Source organism: Eupeodes corollae, chromosome 2 (genome assembly GCF_945859685.1).
Source record: "Eupeodes corollae chromosome 2, idEupCoro1.1, whole genome shotgun sequence".
Classification (NCBI taxonomy): domain Eukaryota; kingdom Metazoa; phylum Arthropoda; class Insecta; order Diptera; family Syrphidae; genus Eupeodes; species Eupeodes corollae.
Window position 1 is genome coordinate 22,153,963 of NC_079148.1, and position 19,611 is coordinate 22,173,573.

General features: G+C 35.0%; 4 protein-coding genes across 5 annotated transcripts in view; 2 read left to right on the forward strand and 2 right to left on the reverse strand.

Moving 5' to 3' along the window:
• Nucleotides 1–261: 261 nt before the first annotated feature.
• Nucleotides 262–2,098, reverse strand: LOC129945371 (la-related protein 7). The gene is made up of 2 exons (XM_056055062.1): nt 1,778–2,098; nt 262–1,704 (listed from the first exon to the last, which is right to left on the reverse strand). The coding sequence occupies exons 1-2, from the start codon at nt 1,998–2,000 to the stop codon at nt 350–352; spliced, it is 1,578 nt and encodes a 525-aa protein (XP_055911037.1). The 5' UTR covers nt 2,001–2,098; the 3' UTR covers nt 262–349.
• A 4,699-nt stretch (nt 2,099–6,797) lies between these two features.
• LOC129946558 (molybdenum cofactor sulfurase 3) lies at nt 6,798–9,701 on the forward strand. Its single transcript, XM_056056797.1, has 4 exons — nt 6,798–7,022; nt 7,155–7,299; nt 7,361–7,867; nt 8,055–9,701. The coding sequence occupies exons 1-4, from the start codon at nt 6,950–6,952 to the stop codon at nt 9,667–9,669; spliced, it is 2,340 nt and encodes a 779-aa protein (XP_055912772.1). The 5' UTR covers nt 6,798–6,949; the 3' UTR covers nt 9,670–9,701.
• On the reverse strand, nt 9,693–10,181 carry LOC129946559 (migration and invasion enhancer 1). The gene is made up of 2 exons (XM_056056798.1): nt 10,029–10,181; nt 9,693–9,976 (listed from the first exon to the last, which is right to left on the reverse strand). The coding sequence occupies exons 1-2, from the start codon at nt 10,052–10,054 to the stop codon at nt 9,715–9,717; spliced, it is 288 nt and encodes a 95-aa protein (XP_055912773.1). The 5' UTR covers nt 10,055–10,181; the 3' UTR covers nt 9,693–9,714.
• A 6,062-nt stretch (nt 10,182–16,243) lies between these two features.
• LOC129948387 (ras-related protein Rab-27A) overlaps nt 16,244–19,611 on the forward strand; it is a 29,651-nt gene continuing 26,283 nt past the window's right edge. The window contains exon 1 of one of the 2 annotated variants that reach the window (XM_056059369.1): nt 16,244–16,561. The gene's annotated coding sequence lies outside the window, so the exon portion shown is untranslated. The remainder of the gene's footprint in view (nt 16,562–19,611) is intronic. The other variant, XM_056059370.1, reaches the window with a different exon arrangement.

Consider the following 19,611-nt stretch of genomic DNA (forward strand, 5'->3'; position numbering starts at 1 on the left):
ACCATTCCTGTGTGCGAGTAACTGCAGGGATGGAGGGGACTTACAGTTTATATGCCGAATCCGAACGGCTAATTTGAGATAGCACTTTTTCATGAAAAGAGTTCCTCTTGGAGAATTTGTCAATTCCTCACAAGAGGTAGTTACCGTGAAAAAAACTTCAGATGGCACAAGCAGGAATGGAACCCAAGACCTCTGGCATGACAGTCCAACGCACGCCACAAGTACTACTTCCTGATTAGAATCTCAAAATTATACAAAATATTTTTTTTTTACCAATAAATCTATTATTTATTTTTATCCTTAATTCAATTGTATTCCATTTATCAATTTAATTCAATTTCCTAGAAATTCAATCAGTATCATCGTCGCCAAAGCGTATATGTTTCATTATGACCTTCTGCATCTTTTCCCGACCTCGCTTCTTTGGCTTTTTCACCTTCTTATTCAACTTTGCTTCGCGATCTTCTTTGATCTTCTCCCAATACTCTGTTTCCGTATCACCACTCAACACTTTACAATTGTATTCAGCACAAGAGATCTGCTTCACAAAATTAACTGCTGATTGAGGAGAATCTAAGCGTAGAAACGCTGACATAGCTCCCTCCTTGATATCCACATACTTAACCGTCTCATATTGACGCATGTCTGCCTTGAATTCCTTCAATGTCACACAAGGCGCCAGAAAGCCAACCTCAACTATCAAGCCCGGTTCATAGGAGAATAAGGGCGCCTTCTCCTCGGCTGGATTGAGTTTTGGTGGATCATTGGAGCGATCGTTGAATTTGGCCGCTTGATTCTCGTCGTTCTCGTTACCAGCCCCGTAGAAGTTCATGTTCATTTTCTCGAGCTTCTTGGTAGGCTTTTCGACGGGTTTTGTTGTGTACATTTCGTTTTGGGAATTCTTCCATGCCATTCGCTTCAGTTCGGCGGTCTTTTCGCGTTGCATGTTGAGGTATTTGTTTCGCAAACGTTTCCAATCCTTTTTGGGTAGAACACGAATCTCAACGAAATCAGCGTCGGGATTTGCTTCGCCACCGTCTTCGTTAAGGTTTTGCTTCCTTTTCTTTTTCTTGTGTTTTCGTATGCGGCGTTTTGAACCGTCTTCCGTTTCGTTATTTTCTGTGGGATCATCAGTTTCGGCAGCAGTTGAGGTGGCTCCATCTTGAGATGACTCCAGCTTTGTACGTTTCGTGTCGGATTGGCTGCCCGATTCACTGGAATTTCTTCGTTTTTTTGCCTTTTTTCCTACTTGCTCATCCTTTTCTTGGTTTTGTTCACGAATGAAAGACTTGACACTTGTAAGTTCAGCGGGATCCGCAGTCTCCATGCAAAGGACACCATTGAATTGTTGGAACGCCTTAACTGCCTTTTCCACACTTGATTCCTCCTCGAATTCAATAAATCCGAATTCTTTGATCTTCTTCGATTTGCTGTACCTTGGCAGGGATACATATGCCACCGTTCCAAACCGAGAGAACATATTCTTCACCCAGTCGTGGTCAGCAGTTGGCGGTAGGGACTCCACATACAATGTCTTGTGGTCGACATCCCGGTCAACGGGCAGTGCAGTCTTTCGGCGAACTTTCTGTTGATCCGAATCCAGTTCAAGGAGCTTCGAATTGGACAGAGATTTGACAATGTCCGCTGTCGAAGTAGTGAGGTTTTTCAATTTGTTGAAAGTCAAAAACACTTCAAGCGGAACAACTAAAAAAAACAATAATAAAAAATGGACTTAGACTTGATGTACAAGGATGATTATTTGGTTATGACTACTTACAAGGATCTTGGCTAATTAGTTGCATTAAAAATCTATCTTTGGATAGATTTGCATCGCCAAAATAAAATTCCATTTGTTCACGAATTGCATTGAGGAATTTTCGTTTTCGCTTTCGATGGCCGCCTTTACGAGGGGAGTTTTCTTTTTCTTTAGACTCTGGAACGGTGGATGTTGTGGCTTCTTTGACTTTGGAATTTTCTGTATTATCAGTGGATGATTCCATATTGAAATAAGTATTATTTTATTTTGCAAAAAAACATAAATTAATTCAGAAGTATTTTATACGTTTAGAAAACAAGAAAAGGACACACATTATTTTGACAGTTCGGCTTTTGTATTTTGTTTATGATCGCGCATGACATGCTTTTCTTTCAAACTGTACCATTGGTGAGGTACACTCATAACCAAAATATAATTTGTGATTGATATACTTCCTAATATGACATTATGTATTCATTTGTGGTTATTATGGGATTTTCTTTAAATATGCCAAAATTACGATTTGTGTTTTCTTCTTATTTGAATTATTTTGTATATTTAATCAAAAATATAAATAAAACTCTCTAGATTAAAAATTGTGTTGTAAATATTGAAAAATTTTATCTTATTTAACATTATAATAATTTAAAAGTTGATATTCCAAGATTAACTTCTTCTTTTGATGTGCATCTAACGACAACAATTTGCGCTTTGAATATTTGACAGAAATTAAGGTTATTTTTATTTCCGTATTTCCGCTTTAAAGATAATGCAACTAAGAATTAATTATGGACATATAGGAAGAAAAAGTTTTACTAATTTATTTGTGTTATTGGTTTCCTATTTTTTTCTTTTTGAACTTTTAAATTTTATTTTACATTTGTAGTGAAACGTCACTTTTTGAAGTCAGAAATTACTTTTTTGAGTTTACCACTTCCAATATTTCACTTTCTGCATAAAATGTTTGTAATAAAATTATCTGGTCTGTAGACGAACCTTTTTATATTGACAGTGTTCTGGCCACCGATAGGCCAGAATTGTCATTCCTGCAAGGAAAATTAAAAATATTAGAAAATAATATAAAATACCTAAATGGCTGACCAGGAATATGGATGGAGTAAAGCATTATTCATATGAGCACGACCAAAGACGAATATTCGTTGATTTTGACATTTCTTTCACATGAAAGTTTTTAATTCGTCGCGATTAAAGTTTGACTTTGACCACAGAAACCAAAACAAGAATGATTTTTTTAGGTAAAGTACGCGCGATTATTTTATTCGTTGTGAGTGTGGATAATGTGGAACGCGAATAAAGTTTGACAGTTCGTATAAACTTCCATTTTTCTCGCGACGAATATATTTGTTTCCTTAAATGTATTAATATATGATATTGAAAAAAAAAAAAAAAATAATTTTCGCGGGTACTGCCTCTTGCGAGGAATTGACAAATCCTTCAAGAGTAATTCTTGTCATGAAAAAGTGCTTTCTCAAACTAGCCGTTCGGATTCGGCCTAAAATTGTAGGTCCCTTCCATTCCTGACAACAGTACTCGCACACAGGAATGGTCGAGAGTTGTAAGTCACTAGGCCCTGGTTCACAACGGACTGTTGCGCCACCCCATTGGATTTGATATGATATTGAAAAGTAAAAGCATGCATCATAAATCAAATAAAAGATATGTTGCTATCGTTTTGTTTAGAATTTGTGTGGAAATATGTCTTCAAACGTATATAAACTCACATTTTGTAAGTCATTCGTCGTTAGTTGGTCGCGCTCATGTGAATGTTGCTTAAGACTCCAGTCAATGAACCTGGTCAGAATATGCGAAAGAAAAGACTTACCTTAGGCATTCCAACGCAGTTTTTCTAATCCTAAATTGACTTCCGGTTTCATATTTTTTATTTTGGTATTAATGTTTGTTTTTAATGTTGTGTTTATTTATGTTAACGCGCTTTTACTTGTAGACTTGATGAAATAACAGAACAGACTACAGACGTACTGAGAGTAAGTTAGAAAGGGTAATGGCCCAACTATAATAGACTTAACCAAAAGTAAGCTAAAGTCAAAACCGAACGAAAAGTTATCAGAAGTTTACGTCAAAATAAAAAGTAACCATAATGAATTCAAGTAACTTAAGGAAATTTGACATTTGCTCAAGCTCAAGCCATTTAAATGGCTCTTGCGTAATTGCGTGAAAGTTAGCGAAATTTAACAAAACTGAGCAGAACGTCTATTATGGTTAGTGACATATAAATCTGCGTATTGGTTCGTTCCCTTAAGCTGGCTTAAGCTCGGTTAAGTCTGTTATAGTTGGGCCTTCAGGGTTATAAATAAGAAAAAGAACAGTAGACAAAGTAGAAAGTATGACGAGGTTAGGCAGCGCAACCGATATATTTGACAAGGTCGACAATATAGAGAAAAAGACATTATTTCAATTAAAGTTTCGGCGAAATGGGAAAGCTAAGGGAATGTAGTAATAGAAAAAGGGTTCAGAGATAGGCTGGATAGGATTACAATGAAGTTAAATCGAGCTTAAAAGCAAGGGTTTAGAGATAAAAAAATTGAAAAGAAATAGTCCGTTGAACCTTGCGGTAGACAGTGCTGTTAGATTATAGCTGAACCGCTAAGAGACCACTAGTCAAATCATTATTAAGCTGTTAGATTATAGCTGAACCGCTAAGAGACCACTAGTCAAATCATTATTACTTCAGCAGTAGTGGTTCTAGGATATAATAAAAAGGGGAATCATAGAAGAACAAAAACATAAGACCAACAGGACATGAAAGACTAGCTTGAAAAAAAGGAATAAGGGTCAGTTATTTAGAAATATTATTATAAAATGTGTGGTGAAAGTACATACGACTTGGACATTGCAGTGAGATTGTTTTTTTTTTGCTGCAGCCGCAGCAGCGGAGATCCAGTAAATATCAAGAGGTGCCGCGAGGAAATACTCGTACAGAGGGATGATTAGTCGACGTTCCCGGATCACCAAGTAATTTTACATACAAAAAAAATCAATCTCACATCGGTTTTAAATAGCGCTTGAAATTCATAAATTATCATTTAAATATCCCAAAAAATTGAAGTACCTTTCCTAAAGCCGTACATAAGAGGGTAGAGTTCGTCGGGGCCGCGTAGGTAGGGTACAAGCGGAAAAAAGACAGCGTTTCCGAACAAAGGAAAACATAGGAAATTTCTGGGGAGATCCCGGGGACTAAAGTCTCCTCCATATGGAAAAAGACCCTGCATTGTTATAATATAAGTGCGCACTGGGTACATATTCTGATAAGGATAAATATTCGTTTTTCTATTAATTTCAAATCAAATTTTTTTTAATGTAACTGTTTTTCTATTCTTTTCATTTTTTGAATCAATCGTTACGTTATAACAACTTTTTGTATGTAAGACTTCATTTACTTTAATAAAAACCTTGTAATGTAAATCATGTTGTAGGGTGAAAATCTTGTTGAGTTTCCCTTCTTTTTATTTTGTTTCTTTGGGCAAATCGAACCTTAAGATGAGTTACTGATTGAAATTCCTACCTTTATGGGGTGGTAATTGAATCCTCCGCGCTCCTAACCTATCCTAAATCCCCTCCTTATTTCCTCTCATTTCAACAGATCTCTTTTACCCTATTAAAACAAATATACATTCAGCTTTCATTCATTCATTGACATACTATTATGGACTGCTGGTAGCCAACTTCGCGTTGGTTTCTCTGAACGTCACTAGCCCTTCTGAAGTTTCAGCGGTTATATGGAGAAACTTTTGAAATTAATTTTGTATTTTATTTGTTTTGTAAAACTTTATTATAATAGATGATTATGAGTTTCTTTTCTTTACTTTTATTTTTTTTTATTTTCTCTTCTTTTCTTTTCTTTTCTTTTATTTTCTTTTCTGTCAAAGAAGATTTTTGACGCAAAGAAACAACAGATGACGTTTAAACATTAATTTTGTCCGCCAAACCGACGTAGAAGATGGTAGCTAAAAGGATGGAATCACTTTTAAGGGTGTAATGACTACATTAGTTTCTAGAAAACTAATAATGGATACAGTAATTCATTTGGCAGTTTTTTTTTTTTTTTAATTTGTTGGACAACTTTTTTATGACCTATAGATGGGTTTTCATACTGTGTCATGCGCGATTCCAATTCTTCACACAACTCACTTGTCCCAATTGCACTTACGTCACTTCTTCCCAAGGTCATGGAAATGATGATCAATTTGAGAATTGTCCAATGAGGGAATCAAAAACCATGTAGAATTTAGTACTGTCTACTATCGCAAAAGCGTAACCTTCTCCCAATGTCACTATCCAAGGGTATACTGAACAATATTCATTTCTCGATATGTACATAACAAAGCATATCTTGTGGAGTAAGCACATAATTAAAGCCGATGCAAGAAGTGTTTTATCCCTGCTGATCTGAGTATAATTTATAAAGCCTATAATCGTCCAAAACTCGAGTACAACTCCCATATCTTCTGTCCAATCCTATCCACTTTCCCAATAACTGGCACTTCTTTTTATATCTTCTTGAGTGGCGCACAGTATAAACAAACAAAACAACTCAAATTTATCCACGAGTTTTAATATTACCGGGCAAGAAGATGATTTCACTACGACTCCAAAGTGCTTAGTTCTGCGATTTGTGAAAACAAAGTTTTTACCATTTTTGTAGTGTTAAATGTCAAAAGATGATAACTTTAAAACTGACACCTGTCCAAATAACGGGATATTCAAATTGAAACTTGGAACCCTTTAGTTCCTTAAAAAACTCAACCTTGTTTTTTATTTCTCATTTTAAAAGTTCTCACAGTGTTTTTGAATGTACGTATCATCCAAAATGAATGATGCTAACAAAATCATATGATACGTTTTGGTTCGATTAAATGGCCCACTTTTAATTTCTTACATTTGTTTCTATGTGTCACCCTACACATAAATTGCATGCATTCTGAATGCTTTCATTTGAAATCAAGTACAGTACGGGCTAAAATTGTGTAATCAAATATAAAAATAAAAACAAATACAGTTCAATTTCCAGAAGAGGTTGTTGTTCTGTTACTGTTGGTTCTGGCCATTGGGAGTTAATCGTTTTTTAAGAATTTCACAACAAATTTTCAAATAACAATTATCTTAGCAATTGTCACATTCCATTAACAACTATAAAGAAAATACTAACCAAAGATGACACAGTTCATTGAAGAATTCACTCCAGAGGAGCTTCAAACTATTTCGCAGGAGTTCAAACGTCTTGGGGGTAGGGTAAATTTATGACATCAACAAAACTGCGAAACAATCTATTTCCGGAATTATGTTGTTTTTGATAAAAGCGCTGATTGATAAGAATCACATTGATTATCTTCATGTTCTATTCTATTATTTATTTTAGAAAACACTTACCTCGATCACGCCGGAACGACTCTGTATTCAGAAAAACAAATTGAATACGCTGAGAAAGTTTTGAAAGAGAATCTGTTTTGCAATCCACACACCTGTAAGGTGACTGGTGATCTTGTTGACCAAGTTCGGTTCAGGTAGGCTTCTTGTAAATAATTGTTCCATGTCTATGGTTGCTCCAAGAGTTTACATTTCTAGAATTCTCAATCATTTCAACACAGATGCTAATAATTATTCGGTGGTCTTCACGGCCAATGCTACGGCAGCTTTGAAGTTGGCCGGAGAATGTTTTAATTTCGGCGAAGGTGGGAGGTTTTACTACTGTCAAGAAAATCACACATCAGTATTGGGTATGCGAGAAGTCGTTAGAACCAACGACTTAGTTGCCCTCACAAAAGATGATCTGTTGGACAACTTGAAGGGGGATGAAAATGTACATTTGACAGAAGCGACAAGCAACTCGCTGGTAGTGTTCTCAGCTCAATGCAACTTCAGTGGATACAAACTGCCATTAAGCCTTATTCCAGCCATTCAGAAAAATGGCTTGCGATCACAGGGAACACGAGTTCGCGGGAGCTCCTCTGGTCCCGACAACAGTAATTTCTATGTCTGTCTTGATGCAGCATCCTTTGTTGCGACGAATTTCCTTGATTTGAGCCAATATCCTGCCGATTTTGTGTGTGTATCATTCTACAAGATTTTTGGGTGAGTAAACCATTTGAGGCCACCGGTCTAGTCACTGATAAAGCATAGGTACCGTCGTTTACCAAAATCAATAGGAACGGTTAGTAGAAGAACGTGTGACAATCTGAAACCTTCCGTGGACTGTTCTTATGTTTTCTTTCTGTTGTTTGTTCTTTCTCTTGCATTAATGTCTTATTTTTTCCATCAGCTATCCAACAGGTGTTGGAGCCCTGATAGTCAGTAAACGAGGTGAAAAGCTGCTAAAGAAGTCTTACTACGGCGGTGGAACTGTACAGATCTCAATGACACTCGAAGATTTCCATGTAAAACGCAATGGCTTCACTGATCATTTCGAGGATGGAACTCTATCATTTCTCGGGATCGCAAAAGTCCTCGAAGGTTTTCGTACCCATGAGCGATTGATTGCCCAACGAGGTGATCTTAAACCAATCCAAAGAATTTCAAATCATGTCTTTAACTTGGCAAAATATTGCTACGATGTTTTGCGTCAATTGAAGCATCCTAACGGCCAGAAACTTATTGAATTCTATAACCACACTGACTACAACAGTGTTCAGGAGCAGGGAGGCATAATAACCTTTAATATTCTCCATGATGATGGTACTTATGTGGGATTTGCAGAAGTAGCGTGCATAGCAGCTATTTTCAATGTCCAACTGAGGACAGGATGCTTCTGTAATCCTGGTGCTTGTCAGAATCATTTGAAACTCTCAAATGACGTCATTCGGAAGCAATTCAAAGCCGGTCATATATGCAGTGATTACAATGACCTGATCGATGGAATTCCCACAGGTGCTGTCCGAATGTCGTTTGGCTATATGACGCGCAAGGATGATGTCGACAAAGCTCTGAGGATAATTGCCGATTGTTATTTGAAAACGGACAGGGAGCGGTTGAGGTTGATGGAGAATTCTAAATCAATACCCAGGGCCCTCGAACATATTCCCCGACGTTTGAAGAAGACAACTTTGACCAAGATTTGCATATATCCAGTGAAGAGCTGTGGGTCCTTTGAAATCCATGGGAGTTGGGAGATAACTGAACGAGGATTCCTATACGATCGGAATTGGATGATTGTGGATGGCAATGGCATGGCAGTCACCCAAAAGACCCACATCAGAATGTGTTTGATAAGGCCACGCATCGATATTGAAGCTGGAGTCTTGGAACTAGCATTTCCTGGTATGGCATCAATTAGTGTGCCCCTCGATCATAGCACCGAAGGCATAGCGAAGTCAGTTCAAACATCTGTCTGTCAGAGCAAGGTTTGTGATGACATGGTGGAAGGCTTGGATTGTGGAGATGAGGCAGCAAAATGGATAAGTGACTGTCTGGAGTGTCCTGGCATGCGGATGGTGCGTCAGAATGCAGGTAGAAAGACCAAAAATGGTGAAGCCAAAGAACTCAATCTTGTTAATCAGGGACAATTTCTTCTGTTGAATAAAACTTCCGTCCAATGGTTGGCTTCAAAGGTAGAGTCCGAACAAGAAGATCTTGACATTACCGTCGATAGGTTTCGGGCGAACTTGATAATCGAAACAAAAACCCCATTGGAGGAAAACCACTTCGAGGAAATCACAATTGGGAGTGTTCGATTCAAAGTCGATGGATTTTGTAAACGCTGCCAAATGGTTTGCATTGATCAGCATTCCGGTCAGAAGACCATCGAGCCTCTTCGGACAATAGCCAAAGAGTTTAAGGGTAAAATACAATTCGGAATTTATGTGTCCTTGATTGATTTTAAGGAAAATGTATTTATATCATGTCGAGATGATATTCAAATCAAATTAAAACAAACTTAACAATGGTTTGATAAAATAAATAATAAAAATGAGATTTCTTTTTATTTACATAATTGAACAATTCTCTATTGGTTGTTCTTTGACCTTGTCTAGAGGTAAACCTTTTTCAGCTTTCTCGACGTTTTCCAAGACACTATCATGATCGGGAAAAGCCATTGTTTGTAACTTTGAATGAACCAAACTATCTTCGATTTTCACTTCAAAAGATCCTTGTCGGCCTGTGTGACAAGTTACCTCGGTGCCAGGGTGTTTCTGTTCGAGGAACACTGATAGCATTTTGCAATGCCATTCGTAGTTGCAACGACCACTTAGAGGAAAGAAAATTTATGTATGAAAACACATATTTTAGAATTTCTTACCAATACTCAACGTCGACTTTTACCATTGGTATCAGATCAGAAGTTGACTGTGTTTAGTTTATAAATTTATAACAAATTATAAAATACAAAATTATTAGAAATAAAATTAAAAAACAGCTGTTTTCTTTTGTTTACAAGAGAGCTGTCAGTCAGGCTGTTGTACAGTCATGACCAACATTTTGTCCGCGAAAAAAATATTTTTAGGCCTGGATCACATCGCGATACTAAATTTAATTTGAACAACCACGATAATATGACAAAAGCTATAAATGTGTACAAAAAAGTAATTTCACATTAAAAATTAATAAAATTCATACTTAAATTCCATGGGCCATGAAAAATTTAAGAACCTGTCACGTTTAAAATATCAGAATTTATAAAAATTAGATCATGTGCTACCTTATAAGATATTATTATAGCAAGCTATGCACGATATATCCAAATGGATCCAAAATCGAGGGTGAGTGGGGAAACTCTTTCGGTCCATCTGGATTTTCAGCAATTCCAAAATCATCGAGCCCGAACCAAAGGAGACAAGGTTCGGTCATGTCGCGTGTGGGGAATCAACGAGGCAAGTAGTTCTAGTTCCGTCTAACAACTTTCTAACTATTTCAGTCTATCTCATACAATAATTGAAGTAAACAGATTTTTAATGTCTATTTTCCTCTTATAAGTTACTCTAGTTCTATTTGCCATTCAAAAAATTGATCAAATAATCAAATTGGCTTTGGCTCGGTCATTAGTGGCGGGCAAATTTGGAAAGTGTCCTAATGAACGCGATCCAAATGGCTCTATCTGTAGTGTATGGCCAGCTTAAAGCTAAGTATGCACGATTTGTAGATTTTTCACAACACAGTTTTAGGCAATTTTCTATGGCAGTCAATCATCGTGAATTTTTGATAAAAATAATTTGTGATATATTTTCTATCAACAAATTGGTTGGCATTTTGCAATCGTTTGAACTCGTCTACATCCTTTGTATCTTCAAATAATTGGACGATTATCTACAAATTGGATATTGCATGATGTTTTTGTAAACAATATCGTCCAAGTTTTAATTAGCTTAGATTCTTTGAGCAGAAAACAATAACAAAAGTTTACAGGAATTTGAAAGAGTTTAGAAACTATGATGGCTAAACTACAACCACGCGTTAGGTCGTTCGGACTTTTGACAGACTTTCTACTGACTTTACGATATTTGACTTTATTTCATGTGTAATAAAACTTGACTTAAGAATTAGCAAAGCTTCAAATGTCGAGCGTTGAGAAGAGAGTTTTATTTATTTATTTTATTTTGAACAGCTGCTTAGCACAGATTCTCAAACTAAATTGCAATGACAATGCAGTTGGCAGCTGTCAAAACAGGACAAAATGAAGAGTATTCAGGCGTTAAGCTTGAGCCTACGATATTAACGATCTAAACCGAAGTAAAAAGAAGAATTATTAATACAATATTCAAAGTTTGACTCAAATTTACGGAGCACACCACTGAAACAAAAGTTGTCAACCAACCACAGAGAACGATCATTTTTTGCCGCCAAAGAAAAAGATGAGAAACATATCAGAAAGATAATCTGTTCATCTCTTTCTTTTAGCACAATTATTAAATTGGACTCACACTCAGATTGTTACTTAGAAGAGTCGTAGTTTAGGTTATCAGACGATTAAGCTTCCTGAGTGTGGAATTACGCCCTCCACTAGCTTGAACTAACATTTCAGATTGTCTCATAAGAGTTCATTGTATGTATATTAGACCATAGCGATTTCAAAAATTTTGCAAAATCAAAATTATACCCCCCACAAAATTTAATAAACTTTTTTTTTATTATCTTTTTTTCATTAATAAACCAAAGTGAAATGGAAACGCGTTCCCAAAACAAAGTCTGTCAAATGTTTGGAATGGGACAAAAAATGTCGACGCGTTTGTTACCGACTTACAAAGATATTGCGCTTCATTTTACTTTTCTAGAAAACGAAGAAACTTCTTGGAAAAGCGGATATCACTTACAGCTGCAAGAGTCATGGAAATGTATGACTTGTCTTTAATTCCGACCGTTGGTAAGTTCTGTGTTGAAAAAAGCCATTATTAAATACAACGAAAGAAGAGCTAGTCTTCTTAAAACGCCCAAGGGTAGACGAGTGCCCGGAGTTTTTGAGCTTAAAATGGATAAATTGAAAAGCGACGGAGAAAAACTATTTGATATAGCTGCTTGTAACTGCAGTGAAAATGGAGTTTGTCGATGCCCTAAGGAAAAAAAAGTGCCAGTAAAGAACGTTTGTTTTTGAAAGACCAAAGGTCTCAAAGAAAAATGGTTATCGGGAATATCGATGTTGCGGAATCCACCAGGCTTCAAAAGTCACTTAAAAGAAACTTTCCATGCCCTAGCCCTTCATCTTCAACACACTTGAAACTTCGACCAACGCACACGCACACACAAATAACAACGAACAAGAATATATCACTTCCGATGCCGATGAAGACATTGATACTGAAGCATCAACAAGACTTGTTACAGCGGTCTTACAAGATTATGGTCTAATAAATGATACAGATCAGTCAAACATAATCGACAGAAGTAGAATTCGAGGGGAAAGGACAAAGTCAAGGTCACAGCAAGCAGGTGCGTTTGAACTGGACTATTTTGGTCTTTATTTTGAAGGGTGCAAGGACGTTACAAAAAATGCACAAGGCTTTTCCTATGAAGAACATATTGTCCTGTTAACAGAACCTGACTAGCGATACCTTGGGCATGTTACACCACCAAATGGGAAATCAAAAACCATAGCAAATGCTATATTTAATTGTTTAACAGAATCTGAAGTTTCAACAAATAATTTAAAGCTTATCGGGTGCAATGGTACTAACGATAACACCGGAATAAGAAATGGAATCATCCGAAAAATCAAAACAAAAATTAAACGACCTTTGCAATGGTCAATTTGATTGCTCCACCGCAACGAATTACCAATACGACACCTTTTCGAAAAATTTTATTGAAAAAGATCTGGTCCAAACGCATATCCTGGTGATATTGGTAAGGATCTTAAGAACTGCCGGAATCTAACCGTGGCTGATTACAAAACCATTCAAGTGAACCTACCTGATATATCGTTACAATGCCTGAGTTCAGCCATTAGTAATGGTGTCAAAGAAGGATCAATTTTTTCGAGGAATCCTGAAGCAATGGTCCATTCAAGATGGTTGACGACAGCTAACCGCATTTTAAGAGTCTATGTTTCTAAATAACACCCAGAAGAGCCATTACAACATTTAGTTAGGTTTATTTGCCAAGTTTATGCAGTGATATGGTTTGAAATCAAATCCAAGTCGTCATTTGTCTACGGTGCGAAACATTTTCATAAGGCCATTCAACTAACAAGATATTTGTCAGATGACCTGAAAAGAGTCGTCGACCCAGTTTTCGCTCGCAATGGATAGTATATATTTAATATGTCGAACTCGGCCCGAGCGAAACCGTGATTGTGGTTTAACTATGAAAATGAAAAGAAATAAGACCATCTGGCAAAATAAGGACCCATGAACAAACTTTACAGGATAATCGTTATTGACTGCTTTACAATTGTTTCACTTTTTTTTTATATTTTAGTTTTAAAAAAAAAGTGTTTGGGCCAAAAAAGGTGTTGAATATTACAATAAAATCAACCATTCCTATAAAGGATAATTTTCACTTGATAGGAAATTGCAACTGTCACCAAACTGCTATTGGAAAGCTTTTGACAGTTTGGCCAATATTGGAAAATCTTTCAATAATGTATACTCAGCTTTAGCTTAACCCTTAACGTGTTATTCTAAGAACACAAAAAATCGCTTTTTCACTTTAATTGCATTAGTTTCCGATTTGAAGGGTTTTCCAATTTCATTTTGATATTCGGCGTTATCAAGGTAACTGTCGACACTGACGTCTCATTTCTTATAATTTCTTCTGACAAAATCTACTTCAAACCATTTCGTTGCTTGCACGTAGTAAGTAACGCCATCTTGTTAAAAAATGTTGTCTTTCCTATAGGGCCCTACATAATCAACTATAGCTCGGTACCGCTTGATTTCAAATACGTAAGGCCGAATAACATGTAGCTTCATATAGCTACAGAAAATAAAATAAAAAATTAATATAAACTATGATTTTGAGAAGACTCGATACGATCCAAAAGTGCTTAAGCAATGCCATCTGCAAATGTAAAACGTTTAATATTTTTTAGACGTGTATCACTACATTTTTAGTAATAATGTAGTTTTAACTTGTCAAATGTCTAAAATGACAGCAAAAGTGACAGCATGTCAAAAATACTCTGCATCGGAAATCCCTGAAATATGCTTTTCACACGACTTTTTTCCCAAATAACAGATGCTTGAAATAATGAACAAAAGTTTAAAAAAATCTTAATATTTTGTTCAGTTTTTTTTGTATGTATTTAAATTCAATCTTAATTGATCAGAATGCATTTTATTTTCACAAATAATAATTAAAAGTACTTACAAATTTCGCATCAATACAAAATTTCACAGTCTTTTTGTCGAAAACTCGATTTTTGTGTTTGGAGTGAAAAGTCTAAAAGGCTCATTTGAAATGTCATTTTGTTTCAATTTTTTAATTTCAATAACAATTAACCAATTGAGAGGAGAGTTGAAAAGTTTATTTCATGTTTGGAGCCGTTGAATTGGCCTCCCAGATCGTGCGAATCAACGCAGGCTTCAATTGATGCTCTTGAAGTCAACATTTAAGCACTTATTGGTGAGATATAAGACACAATGTTGAAAAGAAAAATTGGATGAAACATTTGATATGCATTCCAATCATTCAAAACTAACATATGTAGATGAGTCCATTATTAGTTAATTTCTTAATTAAGGTGGCGCTGCAGTACGGGGTGGACCTGAGCATGAACCAACATGCTTCTCAAGCTTGCTCGGTCCCTAGCCTGGCTGTCTCCAGTTTTGTACGCCAACTTGGTTGGGGTCCTTTAGCACCTGCGTGTGTTACCTGAGTTACGGTCTTCCTCTACTCCACCGACGGCCCTCGGGATTGAATTCGAAGTTTATTAATCGTCCTTGAAAAATGTCCGTTATGATTTCTGCTTCTAGTCGAATAGAAAAAACATATTCCAAGTGCCCATAGATCCGTTACTTGAACTCTCGATATTGATTGTTTCGTTCAATATCTTGGGCTTACAGAATAACTTTAATGGAAATACTTTGTTTTCGATTTTGTTTTGATTCCATTGCTATGCCTTCACATTGTTCAAGGTTAAAACGTTACCTTTTTCCATAGATAACAAATTATAATATCGTTAAAAAGTAAAAACAAAGCGTAATACTTAAAACCATGATAGAATTCTCGTTACTCGCGCTATATCTTTAATTTTTTAGGAATAAATTAAAATTACAAGTTCATAGCCATGACCTCAATATAAAAAAACAATCTTTTGATAAGGGTTTTGTTTCGAAGCAACAATTTATTGGGGAATAATGCTATAAAGTATTTTTATTTTCTTCTTCTTTCTCGAAATGTTGTAACGAGATCGTATATAGTCCTAAAAGCTGAACATTCCTAATGGGCTTCCTAAGACTTTCTTTCGATAGTAGTTTTCGGAGTTATACACTTTTTCATTAAAAACAGATTTTTAAAACCTTTTTAAAGATAAATTCTTTGAAACTGACTTCGATAAAAGGTTTTATACTTGGAGGGTAAGAGCCCTCGAAAATATCTATACAACACATACAAGATTCTATCTAAAAGTAAAGGTATTTAAAACTGTTCGTACTTTGAAACCTTTCAATAGACTAATTTTAAAACAAAACCTAAGCTCTCAAAAGTCCTTTGTCGGTATTTGAATTCTAAACTATAAATTCCGACAATTCAACAATAGTCTGTAGCTTCTCTCACCTTATCGAATAGGTATGTATATATGTGTCTCTTCGTTGTTGTGAGGATTCAAAATGCACTCACGTTTTCCTAACCATCATCATCAGGATTCAGGACGAACTAGAACATGCGTAGTGCATTATTGACAAGGAGTAAAAGCTTCTTTCTTTCAGATCCTGATGACACTGGCGACTTTGTTGGCACCCTTTTGTCTCCCGTTTAAATTTCCAAGAATGAAAGTGCTTTTACTGATGAATGATGGCCAGAGCTAAAAAGCAGTGCTGTTGCTGTGTCTTGTGCCTTCTGTGGTCTGCGTCTGGGTCTGTCGCTACGCTTTGCTATGCTATGGCTGCTATTTGCTCGAAACTCGAAAGTCTATGCATCAGATTCAGATGGCTGTTCGTAGAGTAGAGACACTTCTACTCCCGTCTGTTAATTTTTGTTTTGTGTCGTTTCGTCTATAAAATTTTTGCAACAAGTGAGTTATTTTTTGTTTTGTTAACGACGACGAGAACGAGCTTCATCTCCTGTGGTTTTAAGTGAATCCTCTGCTAATTTCCGGCTTTATCTTTGCGTCTATATCGGGAATCTAATTAATGTTGGTTACACACTTTTGTGGCGTGTATAGTGTACTCGTGTAGGGTGTAGGTATGTTACATTCGATTCATTTCATATCATGATTGTGATGTCTATTTAAAATCAAAGTTTGTCTGGCTACTCTACAATAGCTCCATACGAATATAAGAAGGATATCCTTTTTCTATCTACGTCACTATATACGAGCATTCAACAACGTGTACGTGCAACAGGATATTGCTTTATTTTATAGATGCTTTTTTTTTGTTGTGTTCCTTAATTAGTATATACTTAGAGACAATTAATTTAGTTAGCTCTTTGTGTGTTTAAAGTTTGAACATTCTTTATAAAATTGTGTTACCAAAGGCTCAAAGTCTTAAGATTCTTTATGAAATTGTGTCAAAAAGTTTGTGTGTCGTAAATTATGTAAAGCCCTAGAAGGACAACTGATGTCCAGGGGAACTCTTTGTGAGAATACCTGTTAGAGTTAATGAGTATAAAAAAAATAGTTGGTCTTCCATCAAGAAGTATAGTTTCTTATTTTCGAAACAAGTTAAATATCAGTAATTAAGGTAAATAAGTGCTATTATTGTTGTTTTTTAAATTGAAAATGGGTCTCTCATTTTCTGTGCTGGTTGTTATCAGTAACTTAATTTATGTTGGTTAGGTAGCTTACCTACTTTAAGGGGTTTCTTCTTCCTTCTAGAGTGCAAGTTATTTTTAGCTTAAACAAAGGGTTATGGCCTATTGATGAGTGATTTAAAATAGAAATTTGCAGTGTTTACTCAAAAATGTCAATGGAGTCTCTTTTTTTATAGAAAGATTATAAAAGGGAATAAATAAATAAATAAAGGTTTAGGTAAGCCAATATTCTATAAGTGTTTTATCTGATGGTGGTGATGACTATTTGGCTATAGCTTGTATCACGATATTATATAAAATAATGAGTGATTAAAATGCACCACTGGGTCGCACGAACTTGATACTTTGTCCAAAGAGTCCTTTTAAAAATAGTACCTACCTATATTTTAAGATTTAAAAATGTACAGACAAAATAAGTTTACTTTAAAGATTTAAATGCCATTATATTTCTCAAAAGAAGCTTTACTTTATGGATTTGAATTCCTTTAAAAAATGTTGACCAGTTTTTGAGATATCTTGCTCAAAAATTATTAACTTCCTATAGGAAGTTATTGTAATGGGTCCGATTGGTCGAATTGAAAATTTTGACATTTCTTGACGTTTCAAGGTCCCTAGAGTAGAAATATTAGATTTTTAGAAAGATGTCTGTGCGTGCGCGTGTATTGCGTCGTCAATAGCTCAAGAACCAGAAGAGATATCGATTTCAAATAAATTTTGTTATACAGACAATATTGCAGAAAGGGCTCTCAAGAAAATTGCGTGGGTGTTTTTTTTACCATAGCAGTTTTAAAAAAAGGTGAACATTTTGGTTAAACATAAATAACTCACGAACAAATGACGCTAGAGACTTGAATTCAATTTTATACCAAACCAATATATTTTTTGAAAAAAATCAAATTAACGGTTTCTTATAAATCAAAAAAATGAAGAAAAAAATTTTCCACCTTGAAAATGTTGCGCAGAAAAAATCTTCAAAACAACATTGTGCAACGAAAAATAACGTTTTTAACATCTGGTAAAATGCTGAGAAAAATCAAACTGGCATTTTTCTTATAAAAAATAAAAACCTAAAAAAAACAGCACTCAAAGTTGGTAACAATTTATTTTCGACTCATATATCTTTGCAAACTTTGAGGTATTGGCTTCAAAGAACTTTTATCTTTTAAAAAATATTGTTCTTAACATTCAGTCAAATTTTGAGAAAAATTTTATTGAAAGTTTTTTTTTTACAAAAAATAAAAACCTAAAAAAAATATTAAAAATCTATTTTTGACTCAAATATCTTTTCAAACATTTGAGATTATGGCTTTCAACAAATTTTAACTCCTAAAAAATATCGGTTATAACATTCCAAACATTTTGAGAAAAATCGAATTGACAGTTTTTTTTACAAAAAATAAAAACCTAAACAAAAATTGAAAAAGTCGGTAAAAATTGTTTTTCGACGTAAATATCTTTTCAAAACTTTCAGATATTGGCTTCATACTAGTTTTATCTTATAAGAAATATTGTTTTCAACATTCGAAATTTTGAGAAAAATCGAATTGACAGGTTTTTTTACAAAAACTAAAAAAAAACAATACTTAAACTTTGTAAAAATTTACTATTGATTTAAATATCTTTTCAAAAATTAAAAATATTGGCTTTAAACTTATTTTACTTCACAGAAAATATTGTTTTCGATGTTTGATGTTCAGTTCTTAATTCTCAATCTCTCATTCATCCAATTTGTATTTCTTTATATAAGAAATAAAAAAAGTTAAGAAAAGCTGCTTAAATTGGTAAAAATTTGTTTTCTACTTAAAATCTATTAAACAAAACTAGATTTTGAAACTAAACTATTTCATTATATCACAAATATTGTTGGTAATTTTGAATTTTTTAAGAATAAATCAACTGACAACTTTTTTAACACAACACGAAAACCTACAAACTTTTAAGCAAGACAAATCAACAGACGGGACGGGAAGTTATCAGTGTTAGTCGCATCAAAGCCTCTTTTTTTATAATTACGCTACAGTCCGGTGCGGACCTGTCTCTCCAGCCAGCTAGGTCCTTATCTTAGCTAGGTGTCTACAGTTTCGCACGCCAAGTTAGTTGAGGTCTTCTTCCATCTGCGTGCGCCACCTGTGTTGTGGCCTTCCTGTACTACGCCATCCCTTGGGATTGGATTCGAAGACCTTCCGGGCTATTGAATTAGTTAGTTAAATTAAAACCGGTACGGTTCTATGGGGGTACCTTTCTGGAGCAAAACAAAAATAAATTTACTCATTGTTATCGGTCAATATTGTCGTATTGAGTAAAAAATATCTTATGAACAAAAATATAATATACTCTCCAGAATAATTTTACGCAACGAGGAATAACGTTTTAGACATCTGCTAAAATTTTGAGAAAAATCTAAGTAACGTTTTTTTTTACAAAAAAAAAACTAATTAAAATTGATTTTCGACTCGAATTTCTTGGCAAGAAATAATCAT